Source organism: Theropithecus gelada, chromosome 2, assembly GCF_003255815.1.
Source record: "Theropithecus gelada isolate Dixy chromosome 2, Tgel_1.0, whole genome shotgun sequence".
Taxonomy (NCBI): Eukaryota; Metazoa; Chordata; class Mammalia; order Primates; family Cercopithecidae; genus Theropithecus; species Theropithecus gelada.
The window spans coordinates 65,850,318-65,871,784 of record NC_037669.1 but is presented as its reverse complement, the minus strand read 5'-3'; the positions used below and the strand labels follow the sequence as shown (position 1 = coordinate 65,871,784).

The window sequence follows — 21,467 nt, the reverse complement described above, 5'->3', positions numbered from 1 at the left end:
AGAGAGAAAGAGACAGATGAGAGAGAGAGAGAGAGAGAGAAACTCTCATATTTTAGCTTGTTTGCTGAAATCTCCCATCTCGCCTGACTTTCCTCCCATTGCCATTATTATTCCACTTCTGTTTATATTCTTCAACAGTCTACAGTTATTCAACTAATTTTTTGGTCATTCGTTTAATGCCTATTACTTATGGAATGGAAGCTCCATGAAGACAGAAATATAATTTTTCTTGCTAATTGCCATTTCCCAGTACCTACACAAACAGCCATCCACAATAGATAATCAGATATTCATTAATAAATGAGTCACAGATGAAGGATTATAGTTCTGCAGAGCCAAGGATATCACAACAATATAAAGTCTACACATGTGTGCACTTACACATGTGTGCATGAATGTGCACACACACACACACATTTTTTTTAAAATTTTTTCTGAGATAAGGTCTCACCCTGTCAACCAGGTTGGAGTGCAGTCGTGCGATCTTGGCTCACTGCAACCTCCACCTCCCAGGCGTCAGCAATCCTCCCACCTCAGCATCCTGAGTAGCAGGGACCACAATTGTGCCACCATGCCCAGCTAATTTTTGTATTTTTGGTAAAAACAGGATTTTGCCATGTTGTCCAGGCCGGTCTCAAACTCCTGGGCTCAAGTGATCTGCCCACTTTGGCTCCCAAAGTGCTAGGATTACAGTCATTGAGCCACTGTGCCCGGTCAAAAGATGAGAGGTTGTTAACCATAGAAGGAATTAAGACTAAGCTTCCCAAACATAGACACCACAAAGCCACACTAGATGTTTTATGATCAAAGTCCCAGGTCCTTATTGAGTATTTCTTGAAAATATTATATGGACAATGAGACATTAAATATAGGTAAGAAAACATAGAAGTAATATTGCAATAATGAAAATGGAAAGAAAAACAAACCTTTTGTTTATGCTAAAAAGGCATAGGAGAGTCTAAGAACAGAATGAGTTTTTCTGTAACTTGTTTTCTCTGATCTCAATAGGAGCCTGATGTGAAGCATCCTCTATCAAAACATCAAGTCACAGTTAATAACAACTATTTACTGAGCTCCTATACATGTCAGACTCTGTGCTTTGTGCTTTACATGAATTCTATGTGAATTCTCATAACTTTATTGAATTGCTAGGACTATTATCCTCATTTTGAAGATTAGGTAATCTAAAATCATTGACCTCAACAGACCATAGAATCAAGAATATTTCAGCAAGTCATATCCTGGGCTTAGTTTTAAAAGACACTGTAAATTTTACCACTGTGCTTAATCATTTATGAATCTTAGTTTAACTTCTGTCTCTTGTTGGAGGAAAGAGAAACTATGTAGTGCTTGGTTAATTAAGAGAAAAAACATCTTTCCCCATTATTCATGCAGAAATGTCAGTTATTAAAGATGAGTACGGGAAGCGACAGAAAAGATTACCTCTGACTGAGTGATGGAAGAGAGTGATCTGGAACTCTCATTCATTCATTCATTCATTTTATTAATTTTTAATTTATTCATTGTCTACCAATTACCAAGCAGTATGCTATATGCCAGACATATAAAGATGAATAAAATGCACTCACTGCTCTACAGATAGTTACCGACATTTGAGTAGATAGACAAACCAATAATCAATATATGCTCCGATAACTCTTATTATAGATGGTATTTATGGAATGCTTTTCAAGAGTTAAATACATACCCAATTTCTAAGTAAACATGGCAGTGCAGAATAAACCATCATCAGATGCTTTTATGAGCCACTAGTGAAATGTTAAAGGCACAATTTATTAAATAAATAAGGACTACACATTTTGGTATATAAATACATAATAGAAATAAACTTTTCAAATGTAAATAGAAAAATCCATATTACCGTGAAAAAAGAAAATATATTTTCTTAAGGTTTGGCTGTCTACAAACCTATTTGTCTTCCCCAAATCATACATTGTTAATTATTTTTGACATAAACCTGTCAGATTAATGCTTGCTCTCATGCCAAACTTCATCTCTGATTGTCTGAAGTTAATTCCGAGGCACCACTGCCTGACAGATGTTTTCAACTTTTACATTCTCACAATAAAGAGAAAAGTTTACCCTTTTCCAGCACACTATCTAAATTTGATTTCCAATAATTCTTAAGGATAAAATTAGCTTTTAGACTAGATAGCTATGAAATGTCCAGCGTATCTATGCAATATATTTGACAATTGCTTTGCAAGTCAAGTGATATTTTTACACTGACAAGTCAAATTTAAAGAAGCTTTTCAAACTAACATTGTCAGAAACATAAGCACTTGCTGTATTTGTAAACACAAACACTCAACAGAAGCATTTCCATTGTCTTTTAGGTCACCCCAGAATTAGAAAAAAGAAAAAGCATTTCCATTTCTGAAATATTTTTAATTTTTATGTAAGACATTTACAGTCTATTTACTCTTTATTCAAATATATTTTATTCTTTGCTATCTGTACAGCACCAATTATTATATACTCCTGTACAGCTTAACTAACTTTAGTTAAATGTCAGTATAATTTCTGTATTCAGTCTTTAATATTCTCTTTTCCGTTTCAGTTGTGTATATTTTATGCTGTCCCAGATCTTTAGAGATTAAAGCTTAAAAGTTAAAGAATATTTTTGGAAGAAAGAAAGGGTGAGTAAAACAAACAAAAAAAATATTTTCACAACACTCAAATTTTGTATAACACATCTTTTCTTCATGCTTTACCTAGCAGGCTTAATTTGATTTCAGGGCTTCCTTTGAAGCAAGCATTTCAGAACGTCTCTGACCTGTTCTGACTAATCACCAGATATTTCCAAAAGAAAATTCTGCATTTGCCCCCTTTGCCTAGAGATGCAGGTCTGGCTTGTGCTTTATTATATCATTCAGATTCAGAGCCTGTCTCTGTCCTTTTTTATTTGGGTCCAAGAACGATTAAAAATTCGAAAAGGAAAAATTTCTGCTTATATCACCAAGCATTTGTATGTGTAAACCAATGAGGAAACCCTGTATTTCAAGTCTTATCTTAGTCTACCTTCTTGGCTTTAAGGACTGGAGAGGACAAAATGTTTTGTTTTGTTTTTTCCTTAAGACTCCTGCCTCGGTTGGCATTACTTCACCTGCTACCATGCTTGTAGCCCCATAATAAAAACAGGCTCAAGCCAACCAAGAGGAAAATGTTATGGAATTAGAATCTAAAATATAAATCTGAGATGAGGTCTACAGTGTTTTGTTTGTTTTTGAGACAAGAGATTGCTCTGTCACCCAGGCTGGAGTAAAGCAGCATGAGCATGGCTCACTGCAGCCTCTTTCTCCTCAGCTCAAGCAATCCTCCCACCTCAGCCTCCAGAGTAGCTGGGACTACAGGCACACACCACTACACCCAGCTAATTTTTTGTAGAGCTGGAGTTTTGCTATGTTGCCCAGGCTGGTCTCAAACTCCTGGACTCAAGCAATCAGCCTGCCTCGACTTTCTAAAGTGTTAGCATTACAGGTGTGAGCCATTGCACCTGGCCCGATCTGTGGACCACTGATTCCACTTTTTAGAGTGTGGAATTTGACCACCATGTGAGACTTTGAAACAGAATGGGCAAAACGAGCTTTGTGACTCAAACTCTTGATTCATGCTAAATATGCGTATGGGCCAAGATAAAACTTCCCCTTTACCTTCTGAAGGTTCACAGAAAATCAGCTGACAAAAGGCAGATTAAGAGGAGAAAAGGCATACATATTTATTAACGTGCATGGAATGAAAATCACAGAGGGATTGCCCTACCATGCACTGGGGTACAGAGGGTTATATACCCTATTTCTGAGGGGAAACACAGACTGGAAGGGTGGATGATTTTAGGGGGAAAGTAAGTAAATTTTAAGGGAGCTTAATGGACTTAAGGAACATACAATGGCTTGAGACAAAGTCTCTTGGGCCCGTGGAGCAGACAATGGTTTGTAACAAAAGTCCAGATGCATTGACAGATTTTAGTCTTCCTTCCTGCGATATGAGTTCAGCTAAGGAAAACTCAGAGAAGGGGCCAAAGGTAATTGTTTTCTTCTTTGGCAGATCCAGGCTTTAGGCAGATAAGGGAACCTCAGAGTACAACTTCATCCTGTGCTTTGGGAGACACCAAGGATTGAAAGACAGGAGGTGGGGTATGTGGGGCAGTTGGGGTGGGAATTGTTAGAGACCTTTATGCTGCTTCTTCAGTTCAGCATGTCAAAGCATCATATTTTAGGGTATCAGTTTCTGAGTCCCAACATTAGCATAAAACGTTTAGGGGTGAGAGAATAGAGAACTTTTTTTAGAGGGTTTGGAGTAACTATTCCTCTTCCCCTAGTTAGGAAGAAAATGAATTTCTTTCCCTTTACCTCAATCTGAGAGAGAAGCTTCAAACCACTTTGGGGACCACCTACATTTTGACATCCCAGTGGATAAGTATTTCCTATATGAAGCTATTTGTATAGGACAAATAGTCCAGCCAGCCTTTCGGAGTTGGAACAGAACAAAAATCTGCTGCTGCTGCATTGGTCTCACTTGTAAATGTTGAGTTTGTGAGGCAATGAATACCCAAGTGCATTGCTTGGATACAATGGGGACCTTGTGAGGAAACACATGGTGTCTTTAATCCTATCTCTAAACGCCACCTGAGGAATCAACAAAGCTCAGCAAAAATAAGCTGGATGAATAGATCCAAAATGTCTAATGGTGAGGAGGACAAAGGGACCATGGAGTTCCTTAGTCGAAGTATTTAATAGCTGTTCCCTAGATAGGGTGGTGGGTAGAATGATGTCTCCAAAGAACCCATGAAAGTGACCTCAATGGACTCTCCATGGTCCTTGAGATTCCCCCAGCATGGTGACTCTCAAGACAGCCAGATATCTTATATGGCAGTTCAGGGGCCCGAGAGACCAACATGGGAGGTTCCAGCTCTTTTAAAAGCTAGGCTCAGTACTAGCTAGGCTAGGCTCACATCACTTTTATCACACTATATTGGACAAAGCAGCTACTGGCCAATTCAGATGGAAAAGGAGGGAAATGACGTCATCTTTTGATGGGGTTGTGTCAAGAATTTTCAGTCATCTTTAATCTGGCACAGTTACAAATTGAGGAAACAAATGCCCAGTAGGTACTGATACACTAAGTGCCTTCCTTTGTCCTCACCCCTTTTCTGATGAGAAGCGATGGTTAGTGAGAGCAATTCCCAGATGAAGAAATAACTAAGCCCACCTCTCTCATTGAGATGGCTAGACAGCAAAAGACCTGAGCTGAGAGAGGGGAGGTGCTTTGTATTGTTTTGTTGGGATTAATTTAGGCTAGAAACTTAATTTTATGGTCTAGAACACTTAAAAGTGACCAGACATAACATTGGACTTGCCAGAAATTTCATTCAGTAGGAGAGAAACAATTAACATCATGAACTACATTTAAATGGGTGCTGAGACCAAAAAAAAAAGATGCTTTATGCTTATATTCCATGAATCTTGCTTATTTATCATAACTTTGTAATACTGTTACACCACTTTTTATATACACCTAAGCAAATAACAAAGTATACAATGCATCATTTTAATTAAGGTGAATGCTTTAATAGAAGCAGTTTGGATAAGGCAAAATATACCTTAGACTATAACTTGTAATCCCAATACAGCCATTCCATACCAGAAGTAACCACTAATACCAGTTTAATGCATTTCCTTCCATACTGTTCTATCTATGCTTTTCTTACATGAACGTATACTTATGGGAATATTATTTACAGCTATTCCATAAATGGCAACATATTCAGCTTGCCTTGCTTACTTTTTACATGCAGATTTCTTTTAAACTTCTGTATATTAATCCATAGCATACATTTATTGTCTCATATTTGATCTTTTCCCTTCTTGAGGAATTTAGATTGTTCTCAATAGTTTTTCTCTCACAGACAACAATGCATTAAATATCCTTTGCATACTACTTAGCACAAATATTGTTGTACATCTCAGTTTTTAAACTCTTAAATCTAAAAGGCAGTGTTTTCATTAGACTCATTCCTTTACAGATCTTAATCTTGATGTCTGATTTTACTTTGTATGTTATTTTTATTATTAAATATTCTTGTCTTGTTTTATATACTTTTCATTTGTTTGCTTTTTAGGACATTGGATACCAAATCTGACTCATTAGCTGAAAATCTGTAGACTTTTTGCCTCTACCTGACAAACTTTGATTCAAAAGAGCTAGGGAGGGGTCCAATTTTGATACTTAGAAAGGTTTAAAAAATTCTAATATAGACAGAATACCTGATAACACATTCCTCACTCTTCTGTTACAATTTTCTTAAAGATAATTCTCTGAATAAGGCATTTCCATATATACTCCAGTGTCTACCACGCAGCAGTACCCAGTTCATAGCCTTTGATGTCCTTGTACAGGAAGTTGTAGGACAAGCTGGCATTTCTAAACCTCTGTGACAGCAAGATCACCCATCTATCACAAGCAACTATGCACAGGGCCTCTCTGGGCCCAGAGAACACTGGACACTCAAGAAACTACCAAAGAAAGAGGGGATGTTAGTCAAAGGGCATAAAGTTCAAATAGACAGGGGGACTAAGTTCTAGTGATCTATTGTACAGCATGGTGACTATAAGAATATTAATATGAGTGTACTGTATATTTCAAAATTGCTAAAAGAGTGGATTTTAAATGTTCTCATTACAAAGTAATAAGTGTGAGACCTGATGACTATATCAATTAGTCTGATTTAATCATTCCACAATGTATACATGTATCAAAACATCACATTGTACCCCATGAATATGTACAGTTATTTTGTCAATTAAAAAAACATAAACATTTAAAAAGAAAAAGAGACTCAAAACATGCTGCTGGGAAGGATTTCAAAGACTTTCTATTTCCAGGCAGTTAGTCTAATGGCTGAAAAGCTTCCTGGGATTTTCTGTGTGTAGGAAAGTGACTAATCATTTAGAAAGTGACAATGGATCTGATGTTTGTCCATGAAAAAGCAAAATGATCAGATTGATATGCTTAATTAAGGAACTATTCTTGAAATCATAATGTTGAACTTAAACTCTGTTTTCATATGCGTCTAGCTCAAATTTTCAAAAACACCCCACAAATATAAATAAGGCTGACTCTGTGCCAAGATGTCATGCATGTTTTACTCATGAAAAGGTGAGGGTATCTAAAAGTCAAGTTTACTCTATATCTACAAAGGCTTTATGACAACTAAAGCACCAAGATCTGAAGATGCTATGACAGACGAGGGAGGAAACTGTCTAATGTTTTCCTATGTAGTTTTTTTTTTTTCTTTTACTAATACCATGCAGTCTCAAGGAAGAATAATTGGAGTTGAATGCTTGGGGACTCATGGCCCTAACATTATTTACATATGACCATTTGGGGGACTTGTTCCTGAGGAGTAAAGGAAAGAAGGAAATTTCTCCTTCTTGATCTCCCCTTTGAACCTCACAAAAAGCTGTGGGCATCTCCTTTCAATCTGGCATTTGCCATGTCAGTTTTCATCTTGAGTAGCAAGCAAGTCTACAAAGGGGATCAATGAAAATGACATAAAATACAGAATAAGATGCATAAAGCATTTGAAGTATTAAGAATCTGGCACCAACCTTCTAATTCCTGCAATATTCTGAATAATGAGAGAAAAACAAAAATCAAATAGAAGGCTGGGTGCAGTGGCTCAGCCGGTAATCCCAGCACTTTGGGAGGCCAAGGTGGGCAGGTCACTTGAGGTCAGGAGGTCAAGACCAGCCTATCAACATGGTGAAAACCCATTTCTGTTAAAAATACAAAAAATAGCCAGGTGTGGTGCAGGGCATCTGTAATCCCAGCTACTCGAGAGGTTGAGGCAGAATTGCTTCAACCTGGGAGGTGGAGGTTGGAGTGAGCCCAGATTGAGCCACTCCAGCCTGGAAAACAGAGCAAGACTCCATCTCAAAAGAAAAAAAAAAAGAAAGGAAATTGAATATAAGTATGGAATATGAGGGCTTACTTGTCCAGGTGCTGTCATAATAACTTTATATATGTATTACTTTATATATTATACTCACTCTCTCATATATACTAATATATATGAGAGAGTATATATATGTGTATATATATGAGAAAGAGAGCGCGTGCACAATTATTATGCAATAGAGGCAGACACTTCTCACTTACATTCTATATGCGAGGGAAGAAATTTAAAGTGGTTAAGTAACTTACTCTAAAGCACAATGCAAATGAGTAACAGAGTCAAGACTTGCTGGCTGATTCCAAAGCACATAATCTTTTTTTTTTTTAGACGAAGTTTCACATTTGTTGCCTAAGCTGGAGTACAACGGCGCGATCTCGGCTTACTGCAACCTCTGCCTCCCGGGTTTAAGTGATTCTCCTGCCTCAGCCTCCCGAGTAGCTGAGATTACATGCGTGTGTCACCATGCCTGGCTAATTTTTTTTTTTTTTTGTATTTTTAGTAGAAACGGCGTTTCAGTTAGCCAAGCTGGTCTCAAACTCCTGACCTCAGGTGATCCGCCCGCCTCAGCCTCCCAAAGTGCTGGGATTACAGGCGTGAGCTACCGCGTCCAGCCCAAAGCACATAATCTTAATCATTTCCCAAACTCTGCTCTGTCATCATTCCTAAAATACAATTTATGTGTAACTACCAAGACTAGATTGCTGAGCTCACAGCTCTGCATAATTTTCTTACCACCAATATGTTGCTCAGATCTGGAAAATCTTCCCCCAGGCAAGTTCCCATCTGCAGCAAGTCACTGCCAGTTGCTTGGGAGCATTCTAAGTTCCAACTTCTCTCCTTAGCAGCTGGGGCTCATCCAGCATCAGAAACACCTGTAGCCTGCTGGCTGCCTTTTAAACAGCATGGTGGCTGTAAACAGAATGCTCTCTGTAGGACTTAATGAGTCTCGTAGTCTCGTGTGTAGAAGTATGAGGATGTGTTATTTTAAAGAAAATTCTCTTTGAATGACTTTTCAGTGAAAGGTGAATGTCTGAAAACGAGTGAAATATTTTCAATCATGATTACGTTGGAGAAGAGAACTTCCACTGATTTTCCCCTTTGCCTTTTCTTTAGACTCAAATCTTGACCCACATCCACTGTTCTCTCCCTCCTAAGATTAGTTCATTACTATGAAATGAATCTTCTGAGTGATGGAATGAGGCAACCAGATTCTTCCTCACTGCCTCCCCCAGATTCTTTTCACATTTCTTACCATCTCCTCTTTTACAGGAGGGGTGGCAGAAGGAAGAAATGGGCTTTTCCTACAGAAAGGGCATGGCCAGAGGTTGCACAGAGACAAACTGTGTTTAATTTTTGAAGGGAGATGGCTTTTGTTCATATGGCAATAGAAGCCAAAAAGATCACCTTTAGAGCTTCCAATCCCAACAGGACCTTGTCTGTCACTCAAGGGTAGTAGCCCTGGCAGTTGGAGGTAAACTGCTGCAGGTAAGAACATGAGAACAGTACTCTCTTCTCAAAAAGGGGGCACCTATTAGACATTCTTCGCATGACTTCCTTTTACTCAATATATTGCTCTGTGCCAAGACTCTGTGAAATTCCTCAGCCCCTCAGACTCTTCAGACTGGCACTCAGAACTTCTCTGCACCCTAGACCAGACTTGCCAGGTCAAGTGACTTGTTTCCGTTCCATTACTATAATTCACGAGGGACACTTCGAATCATGTAAGGGCTTTATTTACTTAAAGGCAGAAGCATTCCTAAAACACAAGCGGCGCTTTGAATCTCTGATCAATCATCTTTCTAAATAATGTCCTTCTGAATAAGATTGCTGGCTGTCATTTGTGGTAACATCATCAGATATTGGCCATCTGGGTCCTGCTTTGAGAGAATAAGGATTACAGCCCGTATAGACTGAGCTCTTTTGTGTGCCCAGTATTGTGCTCAAAGCTCTATAAACATACTTTAGTCCTCACAACTACTTGGGCATACACACACACATATATATTTTATGAGACAGGGTTTCACTCTCACCCAGGCTGGAGTGCAGTGGTGTGATTACAGTTGGCGGCAACGTCTGCCTTCCAGGTGCAAGCAATCCTCCCAACTCAGCCTCCTGAGTAGTTGAGACCACAGGTGCACACCATCATGTCTCGCTAATTTTTGTATTTTTTGTAGAGATGAGGCTTTGCCATGCTGCTGAGGCTGGTTTTGGACTCCTGAGCTCAAGTGATCGGCCTGCCTTGGCCTCCCAAAGTGCTGGGATTACAGGCATGAGCCACCATACTCGGCCTGGGCGTATACCTTTTTCACCCTCAAATTTCTCTCTAGCCCTGTCCCCCTGCTTTATCGCTAGAATGTAAGGTCTCTGAGGGAAGGAGACTTGTCATATCACTAGTCCCAAGATGAGTGATTCATCTGAAACTCTGGATGAACGAACTATCCTTTCAGATGGATACTGTTATTATGTGTATTTGACAATAGACCCTTAAACAATGATTCAGAATTTAAAGCCTAATAACAATAATATTATTAAGTTAGACAATGTTACTGAGTACCCATGAGTCAAGCTATGATGACAGTTTTCTGTGATTAGATCATGTAATTCCTCATGACAATCCTCCAGGTCAGGTCTTTTTATTGGTGGCATTTAGAGATGAAGATTTTTTGTCTTGGAGGAATTCACCTGCTTGCCCAAAGTCACACAATTATTTAGGAACATGGCTAGGATTCCAACCCACATCAATGACTGGGAACCAATTTGTTAATTTTCTCTATGCAGATGGCCTATATTTATTTCAAATAAATTTTATAATGCCTCTTATTCTCTTAATCATCATATCTTATTATTTCTAGAGGCAGCACAGAAGGAAAAATTAAGCAAACAAAATAAGAGACAGTGAGAGAAAATGATGACAAATCCACAGGTTTAATTTAACAAATATGTGCTGAGCACATAAAGATGAGTCCTGCACAATAAGAGTACTGTGCCAGGGATTAGGATCCCAATGAATATTTCACTGCACGATCTTTGAAGTTTAGCTTTGGATGGGAAGCCAATTTTGCCTGGATGCTTTGGAAATACCAATACAATCATCACATTGAATGGACATTTTCCACTTCCTCATTAGCCAGTCTAGATATACATTTCACATTAGCTTTCTGTCACATTCTACTGTCAAATGCCAAAGTAAAGCCATGAATTTGCCATCCTTATCATTACTCTCTGTATTTTCCAGGTAATGTCCAATTATACAGCACCTAATTCTTGCTCTTCCTCACAGTATTCATGATTAAAATAGAATTCTCAGGCTCTAAGATAATTTCAGCAGGCAGAGTAAGAATAAAGAATAAGAATGAAGACTGACAAATAACAAATGCATTATTTACTTACAAGTTTAATTCAATATGCATGCATTAATTCTCCATGCAAGTTCAAGAGGTAATTATCACCTACAAGTAAAGCAAGACATGTTGAATTAGGGCACTGGGCTCAAATAAAAACAGTAGAAAAACCTAACGATATAAATGAACCATATCCCAATCTGTTTACATATTTTCTTTCAAAAGAATGGTACAATTTACTAATTGCTAATTTTGTAATTGCTGCTGTGAGTTGATTTTACCTCTAATATTTACTGAAGTGTATCCAAATTATAATGAATATCAGTGCAATTTTCATTTTTAAAAAGGGTAAAATACTTTAGAAAAAATGAACCCAATTAAGATTAATTTTAAATAAAAAAAGCCGGCATTATGAGACTATGAGACAGCAGGGGGGATTTTAATTGGGAAAAAAGAACATGTAACATCCTAATCATTTTGCATTCTATTTATGTCACTGAATTAAACTGTGTGGTTTTCACAGAAAATAATGAAACTATTGCAAATCAACACACAACATCTTCAAATTTTTAAAAAATATATAATGAAAGTTTAAATTTTTGCATACTATTTATTTAAAGAATTCTGGATCTGAGTCAGTTTTATCTTGGATAGCTTTTGGTGTAAGAATTAGAGAATATCAAAATTTACAATAGCTAAAGGAAGAATTCACATATTTTTAGTTCCCCAATTTAAAATATGATAAATAATAGAACAAAGTACAGTGCAAATTGATACTAGAGATGCTTACTCAGAATCTCTAGATCTGGCAAATCTGATTTCAAGCAGGATTAAGAGTCTAATCATGCATAGAGCTCAGAGGTTGCAGCCAAAGTGTGTAGGTTAGAATCCCATTTCATTACATCCTTGCTAGGATGTGCTTATGCAACTAATTGTCCTAAGCCGGTTTCCTCATCTGTAAAACAGGCTTGATAATGGACCCTAACTAATGAGATTTTTTAAATTTTATTTTTTACTTTTTATAGAGATGAGGTCTCGCAGTGTTGCCCAGACTGGTCTTGAACTCCTGGCCTCAAGTCACCCTTCTGCTTTGGCCTCTCAAACCACTGGGATTACAGGTGTGAGCACTTGCCCCTGCCATTAATGAGATTATTGTGAGGATTAATTTAGCAAACACAAAGTGCTTATCTCAGAGTCTGGCATGGAAATATATGTTATTTAATATTATCAATGTTATATTTCAATGACAAAATAATCTGATTCCAGAATCGCTTTACCCTATCTCCTAGAAACTCCTGGAATCATAGTTTTCTTCTCAGCAGAATAAGATCTAAAGAGAGTTAAAAAATTTAAAAGCAAAGACATCCCCCTTCAAGGGGTTGTCTCCTGTCTTCCATTATATACATTTGCCTACTGATGGGAAGATGATGGCTCTAAGCATCCACACACATTTCATTTACTGCCTCTCAGCCCTTGACATGGGTAACACCAATCACTTCAGTTCACAAGAGAACATGTCAGCACAGAGTTTAGCATTGGCTGGAGATCTGACCACTGTGAGAGGAAAATGCTAGGATGGCCTCCATTCAGGAGATAGAGAAACTAAGGCTTAGAGAAGCCATGGAACTTGAATAAGAGCACACGGCCAGAAATACGTAAAGGTGTTATTTAGAAGGCGGTATGATTCAAAGCTGACTTTCTGATTTTGCCATGCCAATCAGCGTTGCCTTCTGCAGGAGAGAGGACATTAACACTGTTTCAGTGCTATAATCTGTTTCTGCACATTTTCTGGGTCATTCCCCTTCATTAAGGTGTACTAATGCACCCATTACCACTGTGCTTAAATCTAGACTCACACACATGCACACCCAGATACAACCCCTATAACATAGTTTTCCCACTTAATTTTCTTGCCTCTAAACAAATCTTTCAATTATCATGTAAGAAAATGATTGGTATTTTAGCTGTCCTTCTCCTCACATCAACAATAACATTTGAAACTGTTTAAAAACATCTTCCACTAAAATGTTGGAAATATTTAGGATATCTATCATAAGGATTATTTAAAAGCAAGTCTCTAACACTGATACCAATGAGACAGTCTATGAACAACTTAATGCATTGATATTAATTTTAAGAAAATACTTGTCAAAAATGTGGGAGTAGACATTTGTAATCAAATAAAGTCAGACAAAATTAGATACCATAATTCTATTAGGTGAATTTTCTGCTTCCCCGTTCTTCAACTTCTCCCCACAGCTGAAACACCTGTAATGTACAGGTCATTGTCTCAAATTGCTGATTGTACTAAGTCAGTAGGACATAAAAATATTTTTAAATATCCTGCTAAAAGATGGAAAAGTTAAATGTTGGCTGAAAAGTTTAAGAAACGATAGCCTTAGCGTAACTATTATGGTAGTCTCCTATTCCCCCTGTAGGCATTCACGATACCACAGTTAATACTGCGCACGCATTTGCTTGTTATAAATTTTATTAGAATAGAAAATAATACATACAGATAACCATAGGATACACACACAGGAATTGAAAGATAAATTTTATACTTTTCAATATGAAACAAAGTACATATCTCATGGAGATATATTGCTAGAAACAACATGAAACAATAGAGCAGTCATCTTGGAAATAAAAAGTATAGGAACATATAGGAATTACTAAATAATAAAAAGGTCCAACTTCATTACATGTAGCATAAAATACAAGTATTGGAGAAAGTGTTTCCCTACTTTTGACTGGAAATAACAATGGTCATATGAAATCTACTAGTCATTCAGATTGTTCCAATATATACAGTATATATGGACCTTATAGAGAAAGTTATAAATATTTATTCTTTTTGTGTATGATGACTTTATCTTAAACGTAATCTCTAAATGTAAAATACTGCTTTATGGTGATATCAGAATTTCCCTAATTTTTAATCTTTCTTGATATCTGAACTGTTTTCAAATTCTGATATCGTTGGAAATATGAACACGTTCCTGCAAAATGTGAAATTGGTAGGAAATAGGTAAAAAATTGATTTTGCAATGTTGAATACTCAATCTGTCGATTTAAATTTATTCTTTATATATTGCTATGAAGTCATGTCTTCAACAATTTTTTGAAAACCACATATTGAAAGATTGAGTCATACATATCAAAGTCAGCAGCATCGCCTTGGTTCTATTACAAATTTAACTCAGGAACTAAAAATTCTGCCAGACTCACTGAGATAGATGGTGGGATTTCATTAAAAAACCATCTCTGCCATCCAAAAAGAGAGAGTCCCTTAATGGAACTGGAAATTGAAATGAGGGATTTTGTGGATTTTGTTTAATATTTGGGTTGAGATTCAGGTCATTCCTGATTTTTTCCTCTTGGTTTTAATGAAACCTGAAAGCTTGTTCATAGCTGTGAAGGAAACAATTCCTTTTTTAATTTAAAAAAAAAACTTTTTTTTTTTGAGAAACAAAAAAATGTGATCATTTGAATTTTAGAATGTAACTGAATGAAACAATTTTAGAATGTAACTGAATGAAACAGAATGAAGCTTGAAAATCTGGCTGGTCTTCATGACTTTGATGTGATTAAATAAATTCATACTAATATTTTGCACGGGTCCATTGCATTTGGGGTGACAAAGCACTTTCATACTTCCTTCTTTATCTTTTAAAAATTAATTCATGGGCAAAGGCTGATCAGATAGGTATTATTATCTCTATATTTTATAGAGGAATAATTGAGAGGTACAGACAGCAGAGTGATTTGTAGAGTCTTACAACCATTTAGCAGTATACCAAACCAAACACCATTCTTCTCAGCCCCAGAGTAGCATTTTCCAACAATGCTCTTTTGAATCACATGCCACTCCTCTCCAACAAGATAATTTTTAAAATGTATGTTTCATCCTTGGGGACTTAAATCAGCATTTCAAATTGATACTGGTTAAGTCTTCCAAATAATGCTATTATAATGGGAAAAGAGCATTTGAATTAAATGAAAGAGTCTTTCAATGTAAAAAGAAGTTCTCATGCATGTGTGTGTACATGTGAGAGTGTGTGAGTCTTTATCCATAGGCAGTGCTTAAACTCATAGCTAAAGAACATTTATATCAAAAGTCTGAAGTATGTAATATGTAAATTCCTTTGGTTTATCAAGTTAATATTAAGGCATTTCAGATTCCCCTAAAAGGATTTACTGTTTTTTTAATTATATTCATATTTACCTATAATGAAGTAGAAAGTTAAAAATAAGAGTTGAAAAAAACATGCATAATCACTGCATTTCATGAAAGCACATTTTTGGTAATGAAATAACTTTCCAATAAATAATAAAAAGGAGCTAATATCACCACAGGGCATATACAATAAAGAACAGTACTATAGGCAGATAACTTGACATAGGGTGAACATTCGAGATGGCTGAAGTGGATCCTCTTGCATCCATACCTGTCAAAGATGATGAACAGCTCATTAATAAGGATTGTACAATATGTAATCAGGGTGCTAGAGACTGGATGTTTGTGGTGTTCCCCCCAAATTCTTTGTTGAAATCCTAACCCTCAATGTCAGAGTATTAGGAGGTGAGGGCCTTTGAGAGGTGACACTGAATCTGCCAGCAACTTGACCTTGGGCTTCTCAGACTCCCCTCCAGAACTGCAAGAATTAAGTTTCTGTTGTTTATAAGCCACCTGTCTATGTAATTTTGTTAGAGAAGCCAAAAGGGACTAAGACACACATTAAAGCAATACCTCTCCTATTAAAACCGAATCACTACATGAACCTATGCTGGCACCACAAGTTGTTATTAGCCTTCATTTTATTTACCAGTGCAGCATATACTAGTTGCCAAGAGTAACTATAAAAACAGTAATGTGTTTTAAGTTTTCTTAAATGATTCTAGGCTTTGTTCATCTACTATTATTTAACTTTAATTGAAATTGGAAAAACAACTTAATCATTATGAAAACAATTATACTTGATCACAAACAACTTTGAGATAATTCAATGGTTTAATTAAACAATGCTTCATTGGTAAGGGTTTGAAGAGTCTGTGCTTGTTTCTATTTTATGCATTTCCAGACAAATTATTACACATAATATGAAACATCATCTTTTAAAAAGCAATAAATAAAAGCTCCATTTTCATAGAGATGGCCCTGTGTGGTCACTTGCAAGCTCAGCAAGACAGCAGATGTCAGATGAAAAGGCTACTCTTGACTCAGCAGCCCTAAAATGCTAAAATAACATCTGTCCCTGCAAAAGCCTAGAACCTATCTCTTTTAAAATTGCCACTTTGCCCATATTATAATGCTAACTCTATGCCTTGCACCATTCAGGGAACAAGAAGCACATATTCATTATTTCAAAATCTAAATTAACAGTAATAATAAACTTAATTTCTAGTTTTGCTCTATTGAAGTACATACAGTTTTAGAGAGTTCTGTAGTCCAAGATGGGTTCTGTAGACTTTTACATTGCAGAACTTAGTTCTGAAATAAGTAGTTCCTGTTTTCTTAGTATAGCTTTGTTTGTTTTAGTCTAAGTATGGCAGTCTTTATGGTTTTACAGAAAGGTAAAATTCCTCCAAGTTTTCTATTTCCCTTTCTCTTCAGTTACTAATGTCTGCCATTTTGTTTTCCAAGATTAAAGACAAAAGTTTCAGTCCTGATTGCCCAATACTATAGACTAGGCCATGCTAAATGAATGGAAACAGGGAACAAAGTCATTTATGTCACTAAGAACTATAGAATAGCATATGAACTCAAAATGGGCTCTACAATAGCTAAACTGAGGCCAGAGAACTCCAGACCTGGGATTTAAAAGTGAGGATAAAATTTATTCTAGCATTGGCAGTTGATAAAATATGCATACCAAAGTCTGCTTCCAACTCTAAACATGTAATTTCCATAGTAAAATAGGTTTTACTTGGATTTGGAAAGGAAAAATTAATATGAACCTCCTTGGAAGCTAGGAGAATAATTTTTAAGGAGTCTTTTAGTTTGGCACAGGTAAGTGGTTTAGGACTTTGACAATGTTAATCATTCTATTTAAAGAATTGATAAGATTTATCTATAATTTGTAGGAGGCAAATAACTAGATTATGAAAGATTTTAAAAAGTGATTAGGGAATTCTGCTTTTATAGGAGATCCAAAGGCAAATTTAAGTAAAACTCAGAATGAGGAAATAAATCAAATTAAAGGAAATTTTGCTAAATATTTTTTTACATCTTTTCTTCATGCCCTCATTTTTTTCTCCCTATTTTGCACCACTCTTGAGGGGTTCCTCTTGCCCTCGTCTCACCTACCAAAACCTTACCGGCATTTGGATGAAAGGCTTGCTGGTAAGAAAGAATGGACAGAAGGACACTGATTGACTCACTATGGGGGAGAGTAACCTGATATCAATAAAGTAAAAAATGGCTTCAACGAACTTACTGGTTATTCGTGGAATCCTGATCTGTTCACTACTGGTCCCATCCCCTCCATCTGTTGTGGCCTTGACTTCAATAATGTAGTCCTCTTTAATGGGCAGCAAAAGTTCAGCTGAAGTTTTATTTGTGTTTAGCACTTGTACGTTATTTTGACTGCTAGTCCTATAGAAAACCTAAAATGCATGAACAAATACACTTACTTGTTATATTGCCCCTTTTTGTTTTCTTCATAGAACTTGTCACTCTGAAATTAATGAATTTTGTCTTTCTATATCCACTAGAATGTAAGATTCATTCATGACTCTAATTGTAAGTCTTGGATTAGAGGTTAGCACATGGCAGAATCACCAGGTTCTCAAAATCAGGGAGGCTTGGGAAGAGTGAACTTCTCCCATGGAAAAGCCCAGTTAGGCTGTGTAGTTATGAGGCTGGACAGATAAGGCAGGGACATAGTGTATGGGCCTTGAATGCCTGACCATGGAATCACAGCCAATATTTTTATTTATTTATTTTTAAGTAGTATATAGGGGAGCATCAATAGTAGCAAACTAACACACAATTTGGAAACATTGTGTCCAAAATTCCCACTTGAACAGAATTCTTTCACTTGAAACCATATTTAAGAAGACATTTTGAAAAATTACCCATTTTATGGAAAGTTTGGTATCTTTGTCAAAATTAGATTACATAAACCATATCAATATATAGAAAAATTCACTTATACCTAGCTTCTCTTGAAAAGTACTGCCAAAATTACGAAAACGAAGCATTGCAAATGAGAAAACTTACTTTGTATCCTGTTACTTCTGACTCATTCTCCATGGCTTTAACTTGCTCCCAATTAAGTAACACTTTAGTGTCTGTGGCATTCCAAACAACATTTCCTGGTGGCTGACTGGGAGCTTGAAATGCAAAATGAGAATTAAAACAGATTGAAGTACAAGAAGTGATATTTTACACAGAGGAGATGATGGCTATTACAGGAAGCTAGTGGAAGTAGAATGGGATGCCTTTGGTAATGCTTGGTGTAATAGATGAAATCAGAAAAAAATAACAGTATATAAATTTCCTTTTTTTTTTAGAAAGGTATTTCATTCACGCACCAAACCCATATGACACGTAATTTATTCATGTAACAAACCTGCACATGTACCCCTGAATCTAAAATAAAAGTTCCAAAAAAGGCATTTCAATTAATGTGTGAGATAATTCATTTTATCATACTCATCATATACTTTAGAGAATTTCACACTTATTGTGCTTATGTCTCCTTGAAAACACGTTGATAGGGGAGATAAGGAAATTCCTTTATCTACCACTAGAGGGCCGCTTGTTCCTAAACCAAGAAAGGAAGGCGGCGGGACTTATTTTGACGCATACAGAGGCTGGAAGAAATTGCCAAATGGACAGATTAAAGTTGTATGAAATGAAGTGTACATGATTTTGGAGCCAGCCTTATATGATAAGATGGGCAAAATGTGAAGCAATCAAAAATAAGAATTACTTAGATTTATTCCCGTGGAGTAATAGCTATACACATGAAAAATTGCAAGAGTCTATATTTTAAAGTCTTCGTTCTTCAGGCTTAAATCAATTTTTGAGAAAAATAAGGCAAAATGCTAAAAAGTTAATGAGAATTCCATTAGAGGATTAATGAAACTCTCTGCGGTTTCTAAACTTAGATTCATAATTTAGTTCCTTTTCATGAACACTGGACTGTAAACTCATGCTAAGGGGTGAGGGTGTTGAGGGATGGCTGATAGCATTTGTCAATAGCAGCACAGGGCACTGGAAAAATCAGTTTCTTGTCAATAACAACAACAAACATAATATTATTCATTCAACAACAGCATCACAATTGCCCCCAGTGTTGAAATATGTTGTATTTGTAGATTTAACCACAGAATGTGATTTGGCTAACTGAATTTGTAATGGAAAAATGATATAAAACGTTGGCTATCCGGAGAAATTTCTAAACATCATTGACTCATGCCATAGGGGAAATACAGCTGAACTTACAGATAGGAAGAATTCAAATACATTTATGAGTCTAATGATACCAAACAAGATTGAATTCCCGTGGATTTCTTTTGCTTATTGTGTCTTTTAACATATTTCTATGTTGCCTTTAAAATTATGTGATGTGGGTATTCACAATGAGTTTAGGTCAGCTAAGATTGTCTGAGCTGCAATGCTCTGATAATAACAACAAAAAATGATAGCAGCTGCTTAGGGTTGAAATACTAATGACCATATTCTAGTTACTCAAATAATATGAATGTACAATTTTTAGAACGTTTTCCCAAAGCCAGTGATTCCCTGTGGCCTGACAGCACTATAAAAGGACAGGTTTGGTTTGATGCAGCTGAGCTATACCACAGCATGGTTTGTTCTAACAAAAGGTGTGTGTTTGGAGGTTACAGAAAGTTTGAGTAATTTTGGTTAAATCACCTATACCAACATCAGCCTTCAGGGAGAAATGACTGCAAATACAACACTGGGGTTTATCTTGTATGAGTCACAAAATTGGTGGGCTGAATGAGTTCAGCTTGAAATGAATACTTTTTGAAATGACAAAAAGAGAAAAAAAAAAAAGGAAAAGAAAAAAAAGAAATAATAGGGTTGAATTCTGTTCTTTTTGAATCATACTACTGTTTTCTAAACATCAGATAGTCATATGTATCATTTTTGTCTATTTAAAAAAATAACTTGGCTTAAGAAAAATTAAACATCTATTTTACCTTCATCTCAATAATATTCACATAATAATTAGCTTGATGTGCTAGTTACATTTTTGGGCACTCTCTAAAATAAATGAATTTAATGCCTAATATAAAAATTTTCAATTTTAATAATGTTCGTGAACTACCTTAAAATCAACTCTTACCACCACTGGTAAGAATAACAGTATTTGGGAAATTTTGGACCAGATAAACTTTCACCCATGTTCAAAATGGTATTATTAGTAACTAATACTTAGTACACATCTACAATGTGTTAGGCATTACAGAACATGCTTTAATATCATTTACTTAATCCTCATTATATTGCATTGTAATAAAGCCCATTTCTGTACATATGTAATCTGGACCCAGAGTTAAAATTTAAAAAGATTCTATAAACATGTTCATGACAGCATTATTCAAAAGATGGGTAGATGAACAAAATGGGGTATTTACCTATAAGGAAATATTATTCAGCCTTAAAAACATAAAATTTGGGCACATGTTATAACATGGATGAATCCTGTGGACATTATGCTAAGTGAAATAAGCCAGACACCCAAAGACAAATAATTTATAATTCTATTTATTTGAGATATTCAGAATAGTCAAAAATTCACAGAGATAGAAAATAAAATGCTGGTTGCCAGAGGCTGGTGGAAGGGGAAATAGAGAATTACTTAATGAGTGTAAAGTTCCAGTTCTGCAAGATGAAAAGGGTTCTAGAGATCTATTGCACAGAAATGTAAAAGACTAACACTATTGAACTCTATGTTTTAAAAAGGTTAGTACAGTAAATTTTATGTTATGTGTACTTTACTACAATGAAAGGTTTAAAAAAACTTGCTAAGATACACGACTAGTGAGAAGTATTACGTGGATTCAATCCAGGTCTGTTTAAGTCCTCTGCACCTTGAGAGGATTATGCTTCTCTGCCTAACTCTCACTGATGTTGGCCTTGGCTATGGGACTTGTGGTTCCCTGCCTGT

General features: G+C 36.1%; 1 protein-coding gene across 2 annotated transcripts in view; it reads right to left on the bottom strand.

The window, feature by feature from the left end:
- Window positions 1-13,792: 13,792 nt before the first annotated feature.
- Window positions 13,793-21,467, bottom strand: part of CNTN3 (contactin 3) — a 339,179-nt gene continuing 331,504 nt past the window's right edge. For both annotated transcript variants that reach the window (XM_025377841.1, XM_025377842.1), the window contains 3 exons: window positions 18,545-18,657; window positions 17,760-17,928; window positions 13,793-15,770 (listed from right to left, as the gene is read on the bottom strand). In XM_025377841.1, the coding sequence (XP_025233626.1) occupies window positions 15,670-15,770; window positions 17,760-17,928; window positions 18,545-18,657 (383 nt within the window). In that variant the 3' untranslated portion in view covers window positions 13,793-15,669. The remainder of the gene's footprint in view (window positions 15,771-17,759; window positions 17,929-18,544; window positions 18,658-21,467) is intronic.